This window comes from Phlebotomus papatasi, chromosome 3, assembly GCF_024763615.1.
Source record: "Phlebotomus papatasi isolate M1 chromosome 3, Ppap_2.1, whole genome shotgun sequence".
Lineage (NCBI taxonomy): Eukaryota > Metazoa > Arthropoda > Insecta > Diptera > Psychodidae > Phlebotomus > Phlebotomus papatasi.
Window position 1 is genome coordinate 56,953,860 of NC_077224.1, and position 22,155 is coordinate 56,976,014.

Sequence of the window (22,155 nt, forward strand, 5' to 3'; positions counted from 1 at the left end):
TCAGGAAAGATTTCGCCCCCAAAAGGTGGTGCCCTCAGTCACTTTGTGGATTGTGTGAGTAACTGGTGAGGGAGAGAAATCTAAAGAGGAAAAGGGAGAAGACCTGGATGGACGAGAAAACTGCAACCTAAATTTCCCAAAAGACTTGTTTTGTGTGTTGCGAGAAGAGTTCTTTGTTTCCATCTTTGAGCTTCGATATTGGAATTGTCCAGAAAAAAAGGGGCATTCCTCACAAAGAACCAGGGAATTCTCCATTGAGAGACCGTGTCTGTGATCCAGTGTAGAGCAGGAGGAGTGTGCGGGGAGTTGGCCTAGGAAAGGATCATTGGGGGGTAATTCCTTGGAGGAGCAAAAGAAAGGAGAGAAACCAGAGTCGCCACATCAGCCAACAACTACAAAGAGACCAAAAAAAAAAGCCACTTGGGTGCGAGTGAGACGGGGACCCAGTGTCGTGTGATAGAGTGAGAGGGGTCGATTGAACGGCAACCAGTGATTAAATGGTGCTGAGGCAAAGTAGGCGAGGCAGAGAAAATCACAAAAAAGTGTGTGAAGAGGACAAAGAGATCGGGAAGTGCTGCAAAGATGAGAGTTGAAGTGCATTCAGCTGCCCAATTCCTCATGAATCTGCTCCGGGTGAAGCAGAGTAATCCACTGCCGGAGAATCAGCTGGAGAACTTCAAGGGATCCCTTGAGGATTTACTGTTGATTCGCTACCGGAGTCATTGGTATCCGGAAGTACCGACAAAGGGTAGTGGTTTTAGGTGTATCAGGATCAATGGGAAGATGGATCCGATAATTGAGCAGGCAGCTGTATCTGTGGGACTTCATCCGCGAACCCTCAAAACAATGCTGCCGCAGGAACTGACAATGTGGATTGATCCGGATGGTGTTAGCTATCGAATTGGTGAAAATGGATCCATATGTGTCCTCTATGAGGCAGTTTCAGAGGCCAGATCGAGTCCATCGTCGGATCTGTCGATGTCAAGTGATGAATTTAGCCTCGAGAGACGACCAGAGTGGGCACATATGACACTCATTGGGTATCTCGATGAGCCCTACCCGCGTTCACCGCGCAGCAACAACAACAGCTTTAGCTCCTCAGGCACTGGGTCCAATAGCCCCCCACTGAGTCCAATCCTGGCACCGCCAACCGTCAGATACTCGCACAATCAGCGTCATCAGCATCATCAGCAGATGCAGCGAACCACAACCAATCGCTCCATGTACCTCAATCATTGGGATGGAGGAATCAATAACTACAATGTAAGTCGATGTACAAAGTAAGATAGCAAGAGCCATTGATTTTTATTTCTCTCTTATCTCCCTTACTCTCTTTCTCTGACCCTTAGTCACCTTATGTCTGACGTCACAGTCTCACCAGTGGCTTTAGCTACCCCTCACTATATCTATCTCTCATGCAAATATCTCTTGCCAGAAAAAAGCTTTTCCCCTTAATGTATATCCCTAAAATATTAGTGAAAAAGGATGGCGAAGTGATTTCGCTGAATGCTTGAATCAGGGGCATGACGTTTCCTATGTTCCCCATATATTTCTCACGTGCCGAAAAAACTATGGAGTTTATTCAGTGTTTTCTCTCATTGCAGAATGATTTAGCAAAAATATAAATACAAAATAAAAGCCAATTAAAATATAGAATAGGCAACCAAAAACCCCAAATTGGCAACCTACGTAGTTTCGGAGATATCTCGTGAAATGTGTACGAAAACAGGGAAAAATTTACACTAAAACTGGTCGCATTTTTCAGAGCTAATGTCACCTGCCTGGCTTGAATAGTGGGAATTTCAGAGTTAAACTGTATTCAGACTTGTGGTTTAGTTTAATCTCTTTCTTAAATGTCTTTGATTTCTAAATAATGCCTTAGGGCCTTGACAGACTTGAGGATTAACCGAGAAACGGCTTAGGGCCTTGACAGACCTGAGGATTAGCCGAGAGACGGCTTAGCGTAGTTAAATCCGAAATAATGGTTAAACCACATTACTATAATTTTCCACTAAGCCGTCTCTCGGATTAAGTCGTAAATGTGTCTAGAATATTAGAGACACATACGATTTAACCCTTTAAGGACGAGAAGCTTTCCGCTGAGCGAAATTCAATGAAATCAAGTTTCCCTCGATATTTTAGCCTAATGGCTCCGGCACACCTTTTAGATCAGGAAAATTTCATGAAGTCGAAATCCGAAACCCTTTCTTTCTCACGTGTTTTACATATGACTATCTCATTCTTTCGCATATCAAATTCGATTGAGCTAAATTGAATTTGGAGTAATGTTTAAAAGAATAAGAAGAGTGCGAGAGAATGAGATAGACATATGCAAAACACGTGAGAAAGAAATGAATCCGAAATTCGAGTTCATGAAATTTTCTTGATCTAAAAGGTGTGCCGGAGCCATAAATAAGAGATTTACGGTTTAAGAGAAATTTTCCCATCCCCAGGAGTCCTGGAAAACTATTGGTCATATATGACCCAATCGTCCTTAAAGGTAAAAAAGTACAAAATTTTCCAGACGACTAGTTTACTCGTTTGCTCTGTTATTTTTGAAAGATAAATAACTTGAATATGTTTGTAATAATAAAAAAAATATATATTTAGAGTACGAGTAAAAATTAAAATGATCAAAAATTAATTTTAAAAAATCTCATTCAATTTTTGGTCTCAAAAACTCTTGAAGACTGGTACAGAAAAACAATCATTTTTATGAAAAAATGTATTATTGTTTACTTCATTTTTAATTTTTATGATATTCATCGAAACAAGTTTCGCATACTGGTAAGGCAACACAGAGATAAATGTGGGAATGAATTTGGAGTTTGGAAGGATTGCACTGGGAACGTAGTACCCGATCAGTAGAACAAATATTATTATAAAGTTCTGTTCATGGGAGGAGACGTACTGAAGTTACATAGTACTGAATTAAACCATTTATTAAATTAGAAGGAGAGTTTTCCCTCGATATCCCCCTTTCCCAAATCCTACATAAATGTCGCATGCCTCACAAACACAATTGGTCTATTAATCCTTTTTTCTGATAGTACCGTGTGCACCTCAGTTTTCTTCGAAACATGTTTGATGGTAATGGGTAGGTGCAATGTTGCTTGTCTCTGGGAATTTCAGACGTACAGCTGCACATTGTTGTAGATCCGGGAGTTCTTCCGGAGTTGATGCGTTTTCGATGAAGACTTCAAAGTCCACTTCATCCTCGTCTTGTTCCAAATATATTATGTCGCTTTCGTTCAGGACAAGATTGTTGGCATCATCGCTATCTTCCGGGCATAATATGTGGATGATTTCGGGTTCATTGATCATGAAATTTTTATTCCATTTTTGAAGTCATCTACAAGAGTAAAAAGTTATGAATTTACAATATATACGCAGAAGTATCTTATAAATTATCAAAATATTACCTTCTTCAGTCAGTATTTCACTGGGAAATCTCAGCTAATTGATATTATCACACAATATCACACGAATAATTAACTATTTTGCGCACACATAAACAAAAACATGAAACAGTCTAACTTCAAATCTTCGAAAATCCACTAGAGACAGATTCGGTGTTTTTTTACCTTTAGGGACGATTGGGTCATATATGACCCGTGAAAATTATGAAGCTTTCCTGAAAATACCAATAAACTATAATTTTCACTTTGTTGAGAAATATTATGTATAGTTATTATAGTTTCTAGTCATAAGAGGTTTTTGCTTAGAAAAATTAGAAATTTTAAAAATATTAAAATTCAAGCACCAACATGAAAATTTGAAAATTCGTTATTTTTGAGCTCAAATATTTTTTATATAGCAAATTGCTGGAGATTTGCAAAAAATATCCTAGATTCCTACATCTTTCTACTTCGTGATTATGTACAAACATTAGAAAGAAATAACTTCAGGTAGTCAGGAAAAATTATTTTCTCTATGGGTCACGGGTGACCCAATCGTCCTTAAAAGGGTTAAGCCGAAAGACGATTTAGGCAACTAATCAAAATAATTATCGGATTACATCTACATCAGTTTTTTGACTAATCCATCTCTGGGCTTAAGCCTAGAAACAGCTTAGTGGGAAACTGGTAGGAGTTTAATAAAATAATTGATTTGATTATAATTACGTTACATCGTAATAAAACGATTTTTGTTAAAAATTGAGTTTTTCGACTTACATTCTTACATTATTATTCAGTCATTCTGCGAAAATAAGTTTAGACACTGAATTCAAAGGACGATTTAGAGTATTTTACAAAGCTTTTTTAGTGTTGGCAAGTATTTATTTTACGGCATTTACAAAAGTTTGTAGTTTGTATCCACAAAATTTGAATCTTAAAGTTTCAAGGGTAATAGGGTAATGTTTGAAAAGACGGACACTTAAAAAGGTCAATTCTAAATGTAACTTCAAGCTGAACAAATACTACCTTTCTTATTTTTTTGCATTATGATTTACCTTGAATGAATAAAGTCTTAATCGTTTTTATTAAAAAGTTTAACAGAATAATAGAAAAATTGTCAAAAATTTGAAAAAGGCATAAAAAGTCGGACAGGCTTTTGGAAAGTCGGACAAAATGAATTTTTTGCTTTATGCATGTTGGGTGTTTATGTTTTCTACAATTTCCTAATAGGGTACCACCTTTCAACATGTTACATTTCCCAATCAATCAGATCCTTTTGGACTTTATTTGGGAAATTGGGAGCACTGTAGGTGTTTCTATCCGTCTATCTTCAGATTTTTTACCAGTCACTCTGTCAAAGTGAAATTCGGAAACTGGTAAGAGGGTACTACTACGCAGTGCAACTGTTCCTCAGGATAATTAAGGATGATTTTCATCCTCGTTGATCTCGTTTATTTAACAGGAACATCAAATATGTTGGCTTAATCCGCTTAATCTGTGAAAATATAAACAATTTGTTCGAGATTGTCTAAAATACACTTTGATGTGAATATGAAAAATTAATTACATTTTTGTTCTTTTTACCTTCAATATTTTACAATTATTTATTATTCATCTTATAAAAAGGATTCTCTCTTTGATTTTACTGCGTATTTATAATTCATCATTAATATCAAAAATTTAAGAAAAATACTTTGGGATGTTCTTACACGTCGCATGCAAAATCATAAAGGTCACAATTCCGAAAGCCAAAATTCCGAATGGTTAAAATCCTGAGAAGCTGAAATTATACATAGGATAATGTGTGAAATAATTTCCCCCAAACAGAAAATATCTCTTTCAGCATGGCTGAGTGCAATCGTGGGAGTAGTTATGATATTTATAAAAATTTGAGATTTGGGCAATTTCAGGATTTTAGGGTTCGTTATTTTGCTGTTCTGGATTTTTGGGATTTGGGTCCTTTTTTCGAGAATGTAGCGTACGGGATTTTGCTGTTTTGGATTTTTGGGATTTGGGCCCTTTCAGGATTTTAGCGTTCCCGATTTTGTCGTTCTGGATTTTTGGGATTTGAGCCCTTTTTTCGAGAATGTAGCGTACGGGATTTTGCTGTTTTGGATTTTTGGGAATTGGGCCCTTTTCTCAATTTTAGCGTACGGGATTTTGTCATTCTGGATTTTAGTTTTCGGGATTTTGACTAGGACCCTTTATTATGAATTGTCAAAAAGTAAAGAAAGTGACAGCTCCTTGCATTTTTCAAAGGCTTATAACAAGTCAGTTTTGAATTGTAAAAAAACGGTTTATGCTTGTCCTAATCTCAAAATCAGGATTATTACTCTTTTATGGAGTTGAATTTTGAACCAACTGAATTCTATGATCGATACTGTCACAAATTCTGATCGTGTTGTACAATTTTATTAATAATGGTGTACCGGCACCTTCGACACATTAATATAAACGAACTAGGTCTTATCGCAAACGAGAGTTCTAATAATACTTTATATAATTATCACCATTTTACAGGGATGGGTTTGGCAGTGATAATTCTAAATCAGCAAATTTCTAGTGACCTAAAATGACTTAGAAACTCAAAATAATTGCCCTGGTTTAAAGTCAAATTTTATTTAACTTTAATTTTAGAATTTGTAAAACCTTAAAAGGGAATCGTTCAGGACTATTTTGAACATATAATCCGAATTTTGGATAATACATGAGAATCTTAAATTTATTTAATAGGGTTTTGTTTCAAATTCCTTTATCATGATCCCATTCCGTTTGGCTTCACGTTACAAAACAAAAAACTGACGAATAAAAAACTTGACTTTATTTTCTTTAAACTTTAGATTTATTAAGAGAAACTGTGCATAAGTGAGCACAATAAAAGGGAGACTCAATTGAATTCCCGGAACCACGAAATTTCCTGGATGTGTGTTATTTTCTGGGTTTCTTTCTGGAAGAATTGCGTCTTTTCAAAGGGAAGGTGTCAGGTATATGTGATACCCATTGCCTCAAAATTCAACCCACACATACACCAATTCATCATACCATTTATAAAGGCATTATGCTACAACTCTCTCATGAATATTCCGCGCCCAGAGACAAAAGGGTGAAACTGTCCAGAGTCTCTCAACCGGAATGCCTCTTGTTTCTTATTCACAAAACATTAGCATTCCCCGACATTTTGCTGATGTTGACTGGGTTGAGTCATTTTTCTAGGGAAGCTTTTCGGGGCTTTCAGGGGTGCTACAAATATTCCCAAAAATAAAAATGGGCACCTACCTGGAGTGTTCAAGTGGTCAGATGTATGAGATCGTAACTGGTTTTCACTAATAGGGATTTTGGCTGCCAGTGAGGGTTTCTTCTCTTGAAAATTAAATTACTCCTAAAAAGAATCTGTAGGCATGTAATATACAAGAGAGAATTCGAGGCAGCAATCATTTGCCTTTTGGCCTTAGGCCTTTTAAGTTCGGAATTTGGGCTTGTATAACAATCATTCCATTTATTTATTTATTTTTTTTTTTAATTTTGATAAACTGTTTATTTACTGCGTATTATTTGCAGAAGAGATACAAAAAGAGTAATATTTGAATGACCTCTAGAGTCTGACATTGCCACAAGGGCTGAACTTAAATTTTTGATAATATAAAAGTTCTTCTTGAAACTTTCTCAGTTCTAAATTTAGTTTAAAATTTCTTGTTAAATTGATTTAATAATCTTGATTTCTTTTCATTCAAACCAATAAAAATCGATTTCTGAACTTTACTATATAATTTTACAAATTGTGTACAGTTTACAAATTTTGTACGTAGCTGGGCAAATTGGGGCAGCTTCGCAAAACTTGCCACTAATTTTCATTTTCCACTAGAGGAATATTCAATGAAATTCAGGAATTTTGTGAGGTGGGATTATAAACCTGATAAGAGATTTTTTGACATAGTTGTTCCAGTTGTACAATTGATTCTCCTTGTGTGGCTTTCAGTAAAAAATCTTGAATCTTGGACATAATTTTCTGTACGAAGCTGCAAAGGTTCTTCCGGTTCTTCCTATTGAATAATTTGAGGCTCACAGTGTCAAATCCATTTATTTAATTTCATGTTTTTGTAAAACCTGATATTTTAGTAAATGGTGAGGTATGCTAACAAATTATTTTATAGGTTTCACATTCCGTAATTTTGTAGTCAATTTATTGATGATACTCCCATTTCCCTTTACTTCTATCAAAATTTGGAATTTAAGATGTACTAAATTGTGCTAAATAAAATCAGAGGATTAGTCAATGTTTTTTAAGGTTATTCGTTAAAAGTTTCCTTAATAGAAAAATGAAATCTAAAACTGCAAATAGTGTATCATATTTGTTAGTTATTTATAATTGTTTAGGGTATCCAAATGTTGATCATGAAATGTACTAAATTGCACAATAGGTAAAGGAAGACCGATAATTTTTAAATGCTTAGAAAATAAAATCTGAATCTTTAATACTAAGAAAAATTAAAAAGTGTACTAATTTTATAGTACAATAGATCTAAAGTCTAATCTTCGGTATCTTTTAGTTTTTTCAAAAGACAATTTCTAAAATTATAATTGGTTAAGATTGAATTGGGTATCCCTTTAATTTTTCGGTCTAATTAATTGAAACGTAACGGAGTGCTAAAAATTTAGTACAAGCCGATCTGAGATAGTTTTGTTTTTTTCGTATAAGAATATCTCCGTAAATACTTACCCAGATTAATTTTTAATTTTTATTAATTCATAAGTTATCAATTTGGATATTTTTTCATATTAGATTGTATTTCGCGAATTTCAAACATAAATGGTTTGTTTTTTACATACATAATATTAATCTTCTTATCACAAAGTTATTGCTATAGGCTTGATTAACTTCCCTTCCTGGTTATCAACAATGGCTTTTTAATTGGTGTATTTCAAAGTACAAACATACGAAAATAGGTTGTAAACGTAAATTTTTGCTATTTACATACCACAGTATATTTTTGTGTGTTTGCTGTACGGTATTCCATGGATTTTACATTTTATAGAGTCAGATAAAAAGTTGCAAATATTGCTATGAGATTAAATGTAATTTGGTTTCAGCCCTGAACCATTCCAAACAGTTCAAGTTTGAAGGTCAAAGAATGAGCAAAAAATAAAACTATTTTCTAGAATTATACTTGATCTGCATTAATGCTTAAACAGCTAAAATTGAGTGCAATGTCTTTCTGGGTCGTTTCTCCTGTTAATGCTTTTGTGTGGAAATCTCAAAGAATGCTCCAAATCTTTCACAATATTATTTTTTTGTTGTTGCATTTTCACTCATTTTACCACAAAATTTCTATGATGCCACACTTTTTCCGATGGCAATGGAGTATCTGAAGGAAATAAGACAAAAAAGAGGTTCACACTCGAAAGAAAACCTCAACGAGTTTCCTTCTAGACAATCGCAGAATATGTGTTCTTTTTTTTTTACTTTGCCAATCTCAATGCAGAATTCAATGAAAAACAAACGCGATAAGAATGAACTGGGACTGGGGATTATGATAGTAGATTGTGGTGTGGAGTAATTTTATTGCTTTTGGGGGGAGAGTTGCTTGAATAAGCGTAAATTTTCTCTGAAAATTTTTTGCGATCTCTGAGATGTGTAATCAAAATGATTTTTGACGTGTTTCTAATTATCAATTCAACGTGGTTTCGGACTTTTATTTTCACAGACCAAGAGAGAGAGAGAGAGAGGAGTTTTTTTTTTTTTTGAATGAAGAGGATAGTGATTATTCATGGTGCTTTTCATGTCTGGAAAACAACACACATAATATTTATAATCCAATCGTTATTTTCGTTTTATACTTTGATACTCCTAATGAGATTAGCTGTAATGAAGTTTAATCGATAGAATGAAAACGGATTATTCCAATTTGTAGAGTTTCTGTGCACGGTTTAATCCACTTTATTGGATAAATATTTCTTTTTCATTTTATTTTTTGTTTAATTATTTCACCAATGATGTCATTTCAAATTTGTAAAAATGACTCAGTGATGGAGTATTATGGCAAAAATTGTGCTTTTACCATCTGAATTCGTTAAGAACCATCCATCTTTGGTGGAATATCAAATTTATCGTTGTTTTTCTCTCGGACGAGTTTCTTCAACTTGAATTCCTGTCCATCTAAAAAAAAGAGTTGATGGGCAACCATGCTTAGCTGAGGCACCAGTCAAATCAAAAACAAAGTTTTGGCATAAATAGAGGCCAAAAAAATCGTATGAATAATTAAACTTTAAGACATTGTGTTCTGGATATGATGTGACGTATCTATTGAAATTTGCGGAAATAATGGAAATTTGAAACTATAACACAATAACAGGAGATTAATATAGGCTTTAGATTAGAGATTTAGCTTTGTTTTTGAAAATTTAAAGCAATTTCTGTGATTATTTCAAATCCTACACATCAATTGCCTTTTTCATAACCATTTTAAATAAAAATCTTTCGAAAAATATTTCCTATTAAAACATTAGTACGGTTAAGTCTTAGATTTAAACAGATAGTGGACGGAAAAATAGACCTTTCTTGATTTTTTCTCTTTAATTCTTTACGACGTGATTGACACAGCAGTGTCAGTCCATTGGATGGTGAACTTCAGAGTGAAGAATTGTAAAAAAGTCCAAGTGCAGTGCAGCAGCAAATTTTCCCACCTGTATGTGATTTTTCCTCCACATTTGAAATCTGTTGAAGAGGACGTCCATCCTTGAAACGTCGTGAAAAATTAATGAGAAAAAATCAAGTAAGGTCTATTTTTCCGTCCAATATCTACTACAACCCATTAGACCGAAAATTCCTCCAAAAATTAGATTTAAAGAACGCCTAACAAAGTTAGACTTAAGTATTTAGCACATGTCTGTACTAAAGAAACTTTGAGTCTGCTACAAGAAGTGATCTTTTTTTTTTGTAGGTTATTCAAAACTTTTCAGAGACAGTGAACGTAGAAAAGTCACAATGTTGAGATGGAAAAAATTTCGTATTTGTACTAAAATTCTTATAAACAAATCCGCTTGAGTATAATGAAGAATTGTTTGATCTGCTATTTTTTTTTTAGAACAAAAGATATCTAAAAGAGATTGTAAGGAATCTCAGCTAAAATATAACACAATAAAATATGAAAGTCAGTGAATGAAATTGGTGATGTTTGGTTGAATTATTTTATACGTTATTTAACATTTTTCAGCGGAATATCTCCATTGTGATTACATTGAAGAATGTTTTGCAATTATAAATAAATTCGTCATCAGACATTCCATTACCACTCTTACTATTACTAGTTTATGCTTTTTGCTTTTTATTGGGCTTGTACTAAAATCGGATTTAACTGTGATATGCTATTTCTTAATTATGTAAGAAATCTAATACAACAATAACTCAATAGAAAGTTGTAAATACTTCTCATGAATTGGCGTTTAAGATTTTTAATCCTGTATCTTCACTGAAAAAAAAACGGGAGTGCGATTAACTTTTTTCTTCATAATTTTAACACTTTTGAGGTGTAAAAATATATCAACATTTTTTAATGTTAATTTTAAACCTTTTTAAGGGTAAAAATAACATGAAAAAGGGTAACTTCAACCCCTAATACACATGAAAAGCATAATATTTACACCTATTTCGAATCAGTACTGCAGGGTAAAATTAATATTTCCGGAATGTTATTTTAACTTTTTTGGATTTTTCTCAGTGTTGTAAATATTTTAGTACATGCATGTACTAAAAGTCTTAGGTCACTCTAAATTAAAACTAATAAATACCACTTGCGAGAGAAGGATTTTAGCTCCAAGATTTAGACCATTTGTACTAAAACTTAGACTTTTTGGAGCAAATATGTGAATTGTTGCGTATTTCAGCAATTCCATCTGCGTTGAACGTAAGCATTTTTCCGACTAGTTTCCATTTACTGCCCATTCTGGAAAAAAATCTCACAAGTTGAGCAAAAAAGTTGTGTATGTCGTCTTATTTTGCTGTTTTGCATCATCTCTCTCACTGACAAATCGTCGACATTTCAATTGCTGTAGAACAATTTTATTTGCACAAACAACCAAAAGAAGTTGGAGTTGTTTGTGAAACAGAGGGAGAATGCGTTAAAAAGAAGTATTTACCAAAGTGGGAAAATATATATCTACATAGTAAAATACAAAATATGCAAATATCCCTCATCACAATAGTACGATATATCAAATAGTTGAGAGTTTGATGATTCAATTTTTTTTTAACGCGTGAAAAAAAATTGCAGAAGATGGTTTAAAAAAAAAACGTGACGAATTGGAAAGTAGCACCAATTTTTGCTACAGTGAGTGTCAATAGTTTGTTGCCTAATGGATGTTTGAGAAATCAAGTGAAAAAAATGATAGAAAAAAATACTTTTCCAAATTTTTCTTTTTGCAGATGAGTTCCTTGTAATCCGTAGATATTATTTATAGTTTTCAAAAAAAATAATTAATTTTATTTCATATCAAAAATAATTGTTTTCCAAAAGTTGGTCATTTTTGAAAAATCAAAAGTTTGTTGCCTCATTAAAAAAACTAATGCAAAATGGTGAAAACGTGCAACCAACTTTATGTAAACCGGTCACATTTTGAGCTTATGTCATTTGAGAGGCAAATGGTGGATTTGTACATTTTTAAGGCTGTCAATGGTAAATATATAGGTGTAAAAGTGATGATAAATAACAAGAAATAATCAGTTTTTTGATAATTCATAATTTAGGTTATAATGGCAAATTACAAAAAGTTGAAAGGTGGGATATTGTCCAGAGATACTGCTGGAAGGAATCGGCGTCGCTTAATTGCCAAATTTTATGGAAATTCATGAAAAGTTATACATAAAATGGTCAAATATTATAGTTATGAGGCACGAGTACATCTGAAAAACGCTACTGGTAGACCCAGGGTTTCGACTTAGAAAGTCGATAACCGCATTCTAGGTATCTCTGATAGTAACCCCATGATGTTTGCTTCAAAAATTCAAAGTCGGCTGGTTACAGAAGGCATACAGGCTTCAAATGCTTCGAAAATCAAACTCAAAATGAAAGAAAATATAGGAATAGGTACTTGGCTCGCAAGATTCCATTGGTAAGCAAAACCAAACTGCGTAAGAGGTTGTATTTTTACGTTTTTAGCATGCTCCAAGTGAATTTACAACCTTTTAACCAGATTGGTTTTGTTTACCAATGGAAACCTGCAAACCAAGTAATTATTGTTAGCACTTTCATTAAATTGCGGTTGGTTTTGAAGCCTGTATGCCTTCTGTAACCAGCCGACTCTAAATTTTTGAAGCAAACATCATGGGGTTACTATCAGAGATACCTAGAATGCGGTTATCGACTTTCTGAGTCGAAACCCTGGGTCTACCAGTAGCGTTTTTCAGATGTACTCGTGCCTCATAACTATAATATTTGACCATTTTATGTATAACTTTTCATGAATTTCCATAAAATTTGGCAATTAAACGACGCCGATTCCTTCCAGCAGTATCTCTGGACAATATCCCACCTTTCAACTTTTTGTAATTTGCCATTATAACCTAAATTATGAATTATCAAAAAACTGATTATTTCTTGTTATTTATCATCACTTTTACACCTATATATTTACCATTGACAGCCTTAAAAATGTACAAATCCACCATTTGCCTCTCAAATGACATAAGCTTAAAATGTAACCGGTTTACATAAAGTTGGTTGCACGTTTTCACCATTTTGAATTAGTTTTTTTAATGAGGCAACAAACTTTTGATTTTTCAAAAATGACCAACTTTTGGAAAACAATTATTTTTGATATGAAATAAAATTAATTATTTTTTTTTGAAAACTATAAATAATATCTACGGATTACAAGGAACTCATCTGCAAAAAGAAAAATTTGGAAAAGTATTTTTTTCTATCATTTTTTTCACTTGATTTCTCAAACATCCATTAGGCAACAAACTATTGACACTCACTGTATATTGTAAAAATAATAAATAATACAAAGAGGCTGCTTCTTTTTTTTTTCTTGCTATCGTCACACCATTTAGCGAGTATTCATAATGGGTTTCACATTATGACAAAAAAAAGGGGGGACTTTTGTACAAAATAAATTGGTTTTGAGAGAAATTTTTCAAAAACGAATGAAGAACGTTTTTTTTTTGTGCTGTGTGACAAAACGTGAGATTATTCCATCAATTTGATTTGAATTTAATTGATCATATTTATATAAGACGAGTTTAGCAGTTAACGCTCTGTGTGGTGACTCTGAAAAGAAGTAAAGTATAATATGGGGAGTGTGAGAGACAGGAGATAAATTTATGCTCATGTTCAATAACAAGTTTTTTCCAATAGCACAAAAATAAGTCCAATAGTATCGCGTACATGGGCATTATCTTGGTAGCTTTTTTGTTGTGCCTTTTCACATTTCTCCTCTCTCTCTCTCTGTTTCATGCCTTCTGATGACTACACAAGCTACAATAAGCTGAAAATATATATAGCAATTGAATGGGGGCAGAAGGGGGGTGGGAGCTGGAGAAAATTGACATGGGACAAACAAAAGGCATACAAATGACGAGAGGTGAATTATCAAATATTATTTTAAATTAGGAGAAGTTTGTGGTTTAAAAGGGGTATATCATTTTGTTGGTGATCCCATGTTTTCTAAAAGACACAATTAACCTCTTTTATTAAACATTTTTTTAATGGGTTTTGGGTCATATTTTTCTTGAGGAGTGTCGCGAAATGTAAATTTCGCATTTTTAACCTTCATTTCTAAAGTGTTTTGGTTTTTGAACCTCTTCTGCAATTCAATTTATTGCTGCCTATAGGGGGAAGTGGGGCTACTTCGAGCTGTGCGGCTACATTGACATACTACTTTTTCGCATATTTCTAGAGGAAACTAGGGTAAATGTCCTAATTCTAAACCATTTCCAGACGCTTTAACTTTGACAGAAGATTCATCACATTACATAAATTTGCTCCTTGACTCTTATAGAATGTTATTGTTAGTGAAAATTCTTTTAATAAATTTGAAAACTTTTTAAATACAAGAAAACTATAAGAATGTAAAATGCTTCAATTGGAAACAAATTAATCCAAATGGAGACAAGGGAAATTTTCTAATTGGAGACAAACAGTGTAAGTGAAACCGCAACGAAAGGCTTCCAAAACCCTTTGCGCTTAAATGTAAGATTTGTTCTTATTCTTGGTGTTTTTTTCTCCTTTCCCATCTGAAACAATAAGAAAATCTCTCCAAAAAAATCATATTTCTTGTGTTTTCTATTGAAGCATTTGCATACACTTCAGAAAAACCCTTTATGTTCATGAAATAGTTTATTATTTCATTTTAAAACTTCACGTACCGTTAACAATATAGATTAACACTTAATTTCACATAATTCTGGGAAAAATATTACACAAATGTAAAAAAAAAAAACGAACCAATCAGCCTAATTGTGTTTTTCATTGGAAAACATGGTTGATGAAAAATTCGATGTTGAAAAGGTACACTTTTAATTTTTCTGAGAAATTTATAAATTAAAATTTGTGAATATGAATTGATTTTCGCTTTGTTTGGAGTAAAATTAACTATATAATGAAATTGAAGTATAGAAAATGTATAAATAAAAATTTAATTCTGCATTTATCATGGGAAAAAATGATGTTTCCATTTGGAGTAGCGAAAAGTTTCCATTTGGAACAGGTTTTGAATTAGTTCAATTCAGCCTAAATTAAATTAATGCAAAGCCAAGCTTCATTCAGAAATATTCGAAATTGTATTTTAACATTTAGTTTTGGTGTAAATCTGACTACATATCCTGCAATTAGAAAAAAATACAATCTTTAATAAGGTATTATCGCTGCTTTTTAGGGCATTAGTGTAAAAAAAATCAGAGTGAAACAAGCATTTTTGACCACCTAAAATAAATTTTCAAAGCAAGACAAATGAGTTTATTTAACTATAAATTGAGTATTGGGTTCTGTTCAATTCCGATGTAAATTCCGATTTCATGAAATTTTTCTGATCTAAGAGGTGTACTGGAAGCTTTATTAATCAAATTTAATTTTTTTTTATTGAATTTAATTTTTTAATAACCAGATTACATTTTTTTACTCATACATTTTTTTGCTTTTTTTTACCTTTTCACAAAAGCACAAAGTGGCAAAATGCTTACGTCACCTTATTTTCGAATTTTTATTTTATACGGTAATTTTGTTCGTTATGGCTCCGGCACACCTTTTAGATCAGGAAAATTTCATAAAGTCGAAATTCGAATTTCTTTCTTTCTCAAAAAATTTGCATAAGTCTGTTTCACTTTTTCGGTCTCAAAATTGGACTGAACTAAATTAAATTTGATGTGATGTCCAAAAGAAGAAGAAGAGTGCGAAAGAATAGGATAAACTTATGCAAACAATTTGAGATGGAAAAGGATGTGAATTTCGATTTCATGAAATTTTCCTAATCTAAAAGGTGTGCCGGAGCCATTGTGGTTCTTGCAGACCTTTTTGATCAGGAAAATTTCATGAAATCAAAATCTATATCTCTCTCTTTCTCAAATGTTTTGCATATGTTTACTTCACTCTTTCGTACTCTTATTCTTCTTTTAAAAATCATTCCAAATTAAATTTAGTTTAAATCAATTTTAAGTGCGAAAAAGTGGGATAGACTGAATTTTGATTTCATGAAATTTTCCTGATATATAAGGTGTGTTGGAAGCATTAGAATAGTTAAATACTCAGAATTAAAAAAAAATACAGCAAAGGTTGTTTTTTTCAAATTTGTTTAATTGATTTTAATTCATCACAGCTTATCATGCTGCTGCTAGGTCAATCAGTTTCGGTCATTATCATTGGTAAGACTGGATGAGAGAGAGGGTGGGACAATTTCACTCATCTGAGTTTTTTTTTAAATTTAGTTTTAACTGAATACTAGCTATCAAATATTTTAATTCAAATGAATTTGAAATTATTTCAAAAATTGTGTGTTTTCGAAAGTGTTTAATGAGCGAAACTACCCTACCATCTTGTAATATTCAATAACCGTAAATTCGAAAATGATCATGCGCCAAAATCAAGTTTTTTTCGGGTCGTATTATGCAATATATCTATATTTTTTACGGGATATTTTAGCGTAAAAAGTCCTTTGACTTTGTGCTAATTTTTGTAATTTTTTTTATGTTGTAAAGTTACTTTATTAAACATTTTGTGAAAACCATTTTTCATCTTTTAGCTGAGATTCTTCACAATCTCAGCCTTTTGTGGTCCTAGGTGAAATCCGACCTCGTCAGATCGGTTCAAAATTTTGGATTTACACGTTTTGACACTCATTTTTTTTTTAAATCTTAAATACAATTTTTAAATTCACCAACTTATTTAAAAGAACTTGGATGTAAGTTTAAAGTTTTTGTGTGTGAAATATGTGAAATTCTTAAAGTCTTTTAAACATGTTTTTTAAACAAAATATTTGGATTTAACAAGCAAATGCATTTAAACTTCTTTGTTTAAAAGTTTTTGAAAACTAAGAAACTTTGAAAAATTATTATTGCATTAGGTATTATAAAATTTTCCTGCAGAAAAAATAATCACATTTTTCAATGTTAACATACTTTTATTATTTTTTCACAGAAAATAGATAATGCACTAATCAGAAAATCGTGGTTTCAGGGAAAATGTAATATAACACTAGCAACAAAATTCTTTAAATTAAAATTAATTTAGATTGAAATTAAATTGAATTTAGGCGAATCTTTCAAAAGATTAATTCGATTTTTAAAAATGGGGCAATTTCACGCAGCTGAACTCTTTTTCAGGACTCATTTACTAAATGAATATGAAATAATATTCAAATTATATTGTTTCGTTAGTTTCTTTTGAGTATTGACTATTTGAAAATATGCAAAATAATAATTCCTAAATAATTGTTTTTGTCCTAAAAATTTTTATTTTCGAAAGTGAAACTATTCCACACTCCTCTACTATAAAATTGAATATTTTAAATCATGGTCAAAGCAAATTATTAATAATATAAAATTAATATGTATTATAATATTAATAATAATTTTAATAATATTTAACATTATTGCGTTGCGGATTTCATTTATTCTTGATTGAAAATTTTATGAATGAATAATTTCATAGTGTATTTGATTTAAAAATATCTCAAAATCACTTTATTTTTCTTAAAGTTAACTTATGTTGTATTAATTATCAATATTGAATATCTAGTGAATAGATTCCAGATTAAAGAAAAACTGTCCTCAAATCAGAATTTAAGCACAAAGACTGTAAAGTTGATTATAAAGTCAAGATCGTAAAAGTTGCGTACACGTGTGTTTCTGTTTATAATTATATGGTTATTTGAATTGCTAGATATCTCTAAAAATTAATAACATAGAAATTTAAACGTTAATTTTCGTGGCAATAACTGAATTTTGAAGCTGTATATCGAATACTAAATGCGTCATAAATTTAGTGCTAGAGTAAGAAACATACTTTTGCTCTGAGGCATATGTAAGCAAATGACTCTGTTTACAGCATTTTACTTAAGCATATTATAAGCAGTAGGATTCTCATTGAAATATGAAGTAGTTTAGGCTTGTTTTTTATGTTACATGAAAATGTTATTATATTTCCTTTTTGCTTCTTTTGGCGTTCCACCCTGGGAAATAATTGGTGATTTCTCAGAAGGAGGCCTCTCTCTCCCTGTAATCTTTGCAATTTGAATAACTCAGGGTTCTTTTGGCGTCATACAAAAATTTCAGTAGCTCTCGAAATGGAGTATTGTATTTCCTCAATGATTAACCTTTTAGTGGTCTCATGGGCTTTTTTGTGCTCCCTATCTCACTCTTTCCATCGTGACACTCCTCATCAAACCATATTGAGAAGATATGGAGAGTATAAACGTATATAACTATGTATAGATGGGCATGAAATGCGAAAGAGAAAGAGTTGGATGAGAGGTGGTGGCAAGAAAAGGGGGGTTCATAGCTTTTAGAGATGGTGAAACATGGGAGAACCCGCATCACGAATTTTATATCAATATGGCAGAAGTTGAGAGAGGTTTCGTTAGACTTTTGTGTATGTTTTTGGGCCTCTTGTGTTTGACTTTACTTGATGCCTTTTTTCTTCTGTTTTTCATCTTTCTTGAGACTGAATTAGTTTGTGTCGATGAGATGTAAAATGAAAAAAAAAGAAGATTTTCGAGAAATAACCGGCTATGGGCAAAAGGCAAAAAGTATTTAATTCACACAAATACACATTTGAGAAGACGACAGAAGGAATTATTACATGGTTGACGCGAAAAAGGCAGCGAAATTGCGACGCAATTTTTCAACAAATTGCTCCATGACTTTTTTTTCGTTTTCCCTAACTTAAAGTGAGAGAGCAATATGTATATGAAATCATTTGAAATTGAGAAATTATATATTTCTCAAAATTATGGATAAATAGTTCGTGTTGGTAATTTTTTTATATGTATGTCGAATTAATCTAGAAGTTATTATATTTTTACCAGAAATTCAAAAATTGTTTTGAGAAAAACTATAGTAAGAGATAGAGTGCAATCTGGGCAATGCAATGTTGTGAGTTTGAATCCCCGTCAGTTTACTTTTTTTATTGATAATTATCTCTTAACTTCATTGTGTATCTACTCTCGCTCACAAAAACTGATAAATAGTGCTGTAAGACCGTCTTGGGGATTAAGATAAAGTAGAGGATTGGGGATAAAGTAAAGCTAAATAAGTGGCTTAGATGCAGTGGGTCCGGAAAAAGGATAAAGCCAATCCATAGACAAATCTTAATCTCTAAAGGTCTGTTGCATAGATGAAGTACTAAAACACTTGCTCACACTGTAAGTACAAATGATTTCTATAATCATGTGACTTACAAATTATACTGCAATCGTGCACTGTAAAAAAAATTACTACTCACATCGTTTCCAAATCTCGCAACCCCGAGAGTAAGCGATTTCAGTGCACAATGCAATTGGTTAAAAGGTCGTGTGGCAAGTCAAGCAGAGCATGTGACCTCTAATAGCTCAGTTGGTAGAGCACTCGTCTAGTTAACGAGAGGTCTCCAGTTCGATTCTGGGTGGAGGCAGGATTTTTTCCTGTCTCCATTGAGAAAAAACTGTATGATTTGAGTATCATTTGCTCTGATTGACGATTTCTCTGTACATAAATGCAATTACCATTCAACTAAAATTCGTAAAAATTCTCACAAATTTACTGCGATTATCGAATGTAATACCCTCTAGACACACTTACGACTTAAGCCGAGAGACGACTTAGTGGAAAATGATGGAAATATAGTTTAACCATAGGGCCTCGAGTGGGTCAGTGGATAGAGTAGTAGCTCTATGACTGCGAGGTCTGGGGTTCAAAGCTGAGCAGCAGCAGAAAAAGATTTCTTATGCCATATCGGCTTTGAATTCGTCCAGTGAATGAATGAATAGTAATGCCAATGGTGCGTATTGACAAAAAAGTGAACCGCCTAAACAATAGAGGCTGGTACGAGAATGAGTTTCGATGTGAAAGTGGTACTTCAATCGATACAAATATTCGCTGTCACTGATCCCAAACACACACCGAGAAGGGATGCTGTGATATAGTAACGGCACTGACTGCTCACAGAGCTGTGATATAGAGCGGCTACCCGTATCGGGGGATAAGATAGAATAGGAGTGGGGAAGCATAAGGGGCCCAATTGGTGGCCTGGATGCATCGGAGTATCCGAAATGGAGAACTGACCCCTGGCAAAATCTTATCTTAGTTTAACCATTATTTTTAATATAATTACGCAAAGCCGTCTTTCGGCTAATCCTTATGTCTGTCAAGGTCCTCATCAATACCTAACTTAACCTCCTCCGACCCCCCTGACCCGAGCTAGAAAGGGTCAAAAATTCAATTTTTAAATGGCCATATCTCCGGTTCTAATTATCGTAAATCGAGAAATTTTGGTGTTTTGGAAAGCTCTCGTTGAGTACTACAACCCTTATAACATCTCAATTTCATTCGATTAAATCGAAAGTTCGATTAATCGAAAAATCGATTTTCGATTAATCGATATTTCGAAAACGATATTTCGATATTTCGAATATTTCGAAAACTAGACAATGCTTTTTCTTTAAATTTTAATATGTGCTAGCTGAGGTCGAGACCTTTCCAACGGTGGGTCGCACTCCTCCCTCGATGTTCCCTGACCCGAGCTATAACCAAAAATGTCATGACCGGACTGCATTTTTGGTGTTTCTGAAGCTATTATGACAAAATTTTAGTTTATATTATATCTGAGATCAAGATCTTTCTAACGATGGGTCCCATCCGTCTCTACCCCAACCCACTGTACCCCGATCCTTACTATATCCATATGGACATGACTCTATTTCTTATGTTTATTAACCGATTTCAATGAAATTTTTTTTCTTTTGTTGGTCTTCCACAATAAGACTATTTAAAATAGAAAATGACCAGTGATAAGCCCAGATAAGCTTATGGTAGCTGAGATTCTTTACAGGTGACCTCGAAATACGTGCATCTCGGGGTGCTCGCAACTCGGAATACGTGAAAATTCGATTGTGAGTTGAATTTTGGGGGTAAAGAATCGCGACGAGCCAATTTTATCCATTTCGGTGCTGACACCGGTTCTCTGAAGAACCGTTTGCTCGACGCGATTTTTTACCCCCAAAATTCAACTCACAATCGAATTTTCACGTATTCCGAGTTGCAAGCACCCCGAGTTGCACGCATTCCGAGGTCACCTGTAAAGAATCTCAGCTACAATAAGCTTATCTGGGCTTATCACTGGTTTTCTAAAGTGTCTGCAAATGCTTCAATAAGAAATCCCGGAAATATAATTTTTTTGGAGAGATTTTCTTATTGTTTTAGATGGGAAGGGAGAAAAGACCAGGAATAAGAACAAGTCCTGCACTCAAGAGCAACTCAACAAAGTTTTGGAAGCTTTTCGTTGCGGTTTCACTTACACTCTTTGTCTCCAATTAGAAACTTTCCCTTGTCTCCATTTGGATTCATTTGTTTCCAATTGAAGCATTTTACACTCGTGTATTTTTCTTGTATTTAAGAAGTTTTCAAATTATATCTAAAGAATTTTCACTAAACAGTAACATTCTTTAAGAGTCAATGAGCAAATTTATGTAATTCTCTTCAGAACAAATATGAACTTCATGTGTTAAATCTTTTGTCAAAGTTAAAGCGTCTGGAAATGGTTTTTAATTAGGACATTTACCCTACGAACTAATGTTACATGAACAAATAATGAGTTAAACGATTTACGAGAATTTCGTAAGTCCTCAAGGAGTTCACAAAAGTTTATGAACAATTTTAACCCATTCAGTCAATGTACCAGAAATACTTGAGATAGAATGTTCATATTTTGGGATTAGTTTCCTACAGGTTAATAGATTATTTTTTTTGAAAAGAGATAATTTTTATCCATTATGGGGGCGCGGGGAGCCGCCCTCAAACACGCGTCTTAACGGTCACTGAATTTAAATTTTGTTCATTAATTCATTAAAAACTCTATTGATTTAGATAGAGTAACTATCCAAGAAAACACATTGGCAACCAGAATTCAAATCAGGAAAGAGGATGAAGGTCAATTTTAACAAATTCGACGGGATGTCGCATTTTCCGTCCGCTATTTTGAGCAAAATTTTTGCATGACTTCACGTGAAGCGAGAAAAGAACAACAAAATGTATTCCCATCTCTGTCGGGCTATTTTTTCCAAGTAATTGAAGTTG

General features: G+C 33.1%; 4 protein-coding genes across 4 annotated transcripts in view; 3 read left to right on the forward strand and 1 right to left on the reverse strand.

The window, feature by feature from the left end:
• The window catches only part of LOC129806943 (peptidyl-prolyl cis-trans isomerase-like), a 170,171-nt gene that overhangs the window by 29,975 nt on the left and 118,041 nt on the right, over positions 1-22,155 (reverse strand). The gene's annotated exons all lie outside the window — the stretch shown is intronic.
• LOC129806902 (uncharacterized) overlaps positions 1-22,155 on the forward strand; it is a 77,028-nt gene that overhangs the window by 11,004 nt on the left and 43,869 nt on the right. The gene's annotated exons all lie outside the window — the stretch shown is intronic.
• The window catches only part of LOC129806923 (inositol-pentakisphosphate 2-kinase), a 45,950-nt gene that overhangs the window by 4,824 nt on the left and 18,971 nt on the right, over positions 1-22,155 (forward strand). The window lies entirely within an intron of this gene.
• LOC129806732 (protein BTG2-like) lies at positions 583-1,284 on the forward strand. Its single transcript, XM_055855503.1, has one exon. The coding sequence runs from the start codon at positions 583-585 to the stop codon at positions 1,282-1,284; it is 702 nt and encodes a 233-aa protein (XP_055711478.1).

What these genes read in the sequence shown, in the direction of transcription:
- LOC129806732 (XM_055855503.1), top strand. Translation starts at nt 583, where the DNA reads ATGAGAGTTGAAGTGCATTCAGCTGCCCAATTCCTCATGAATCTGCTC.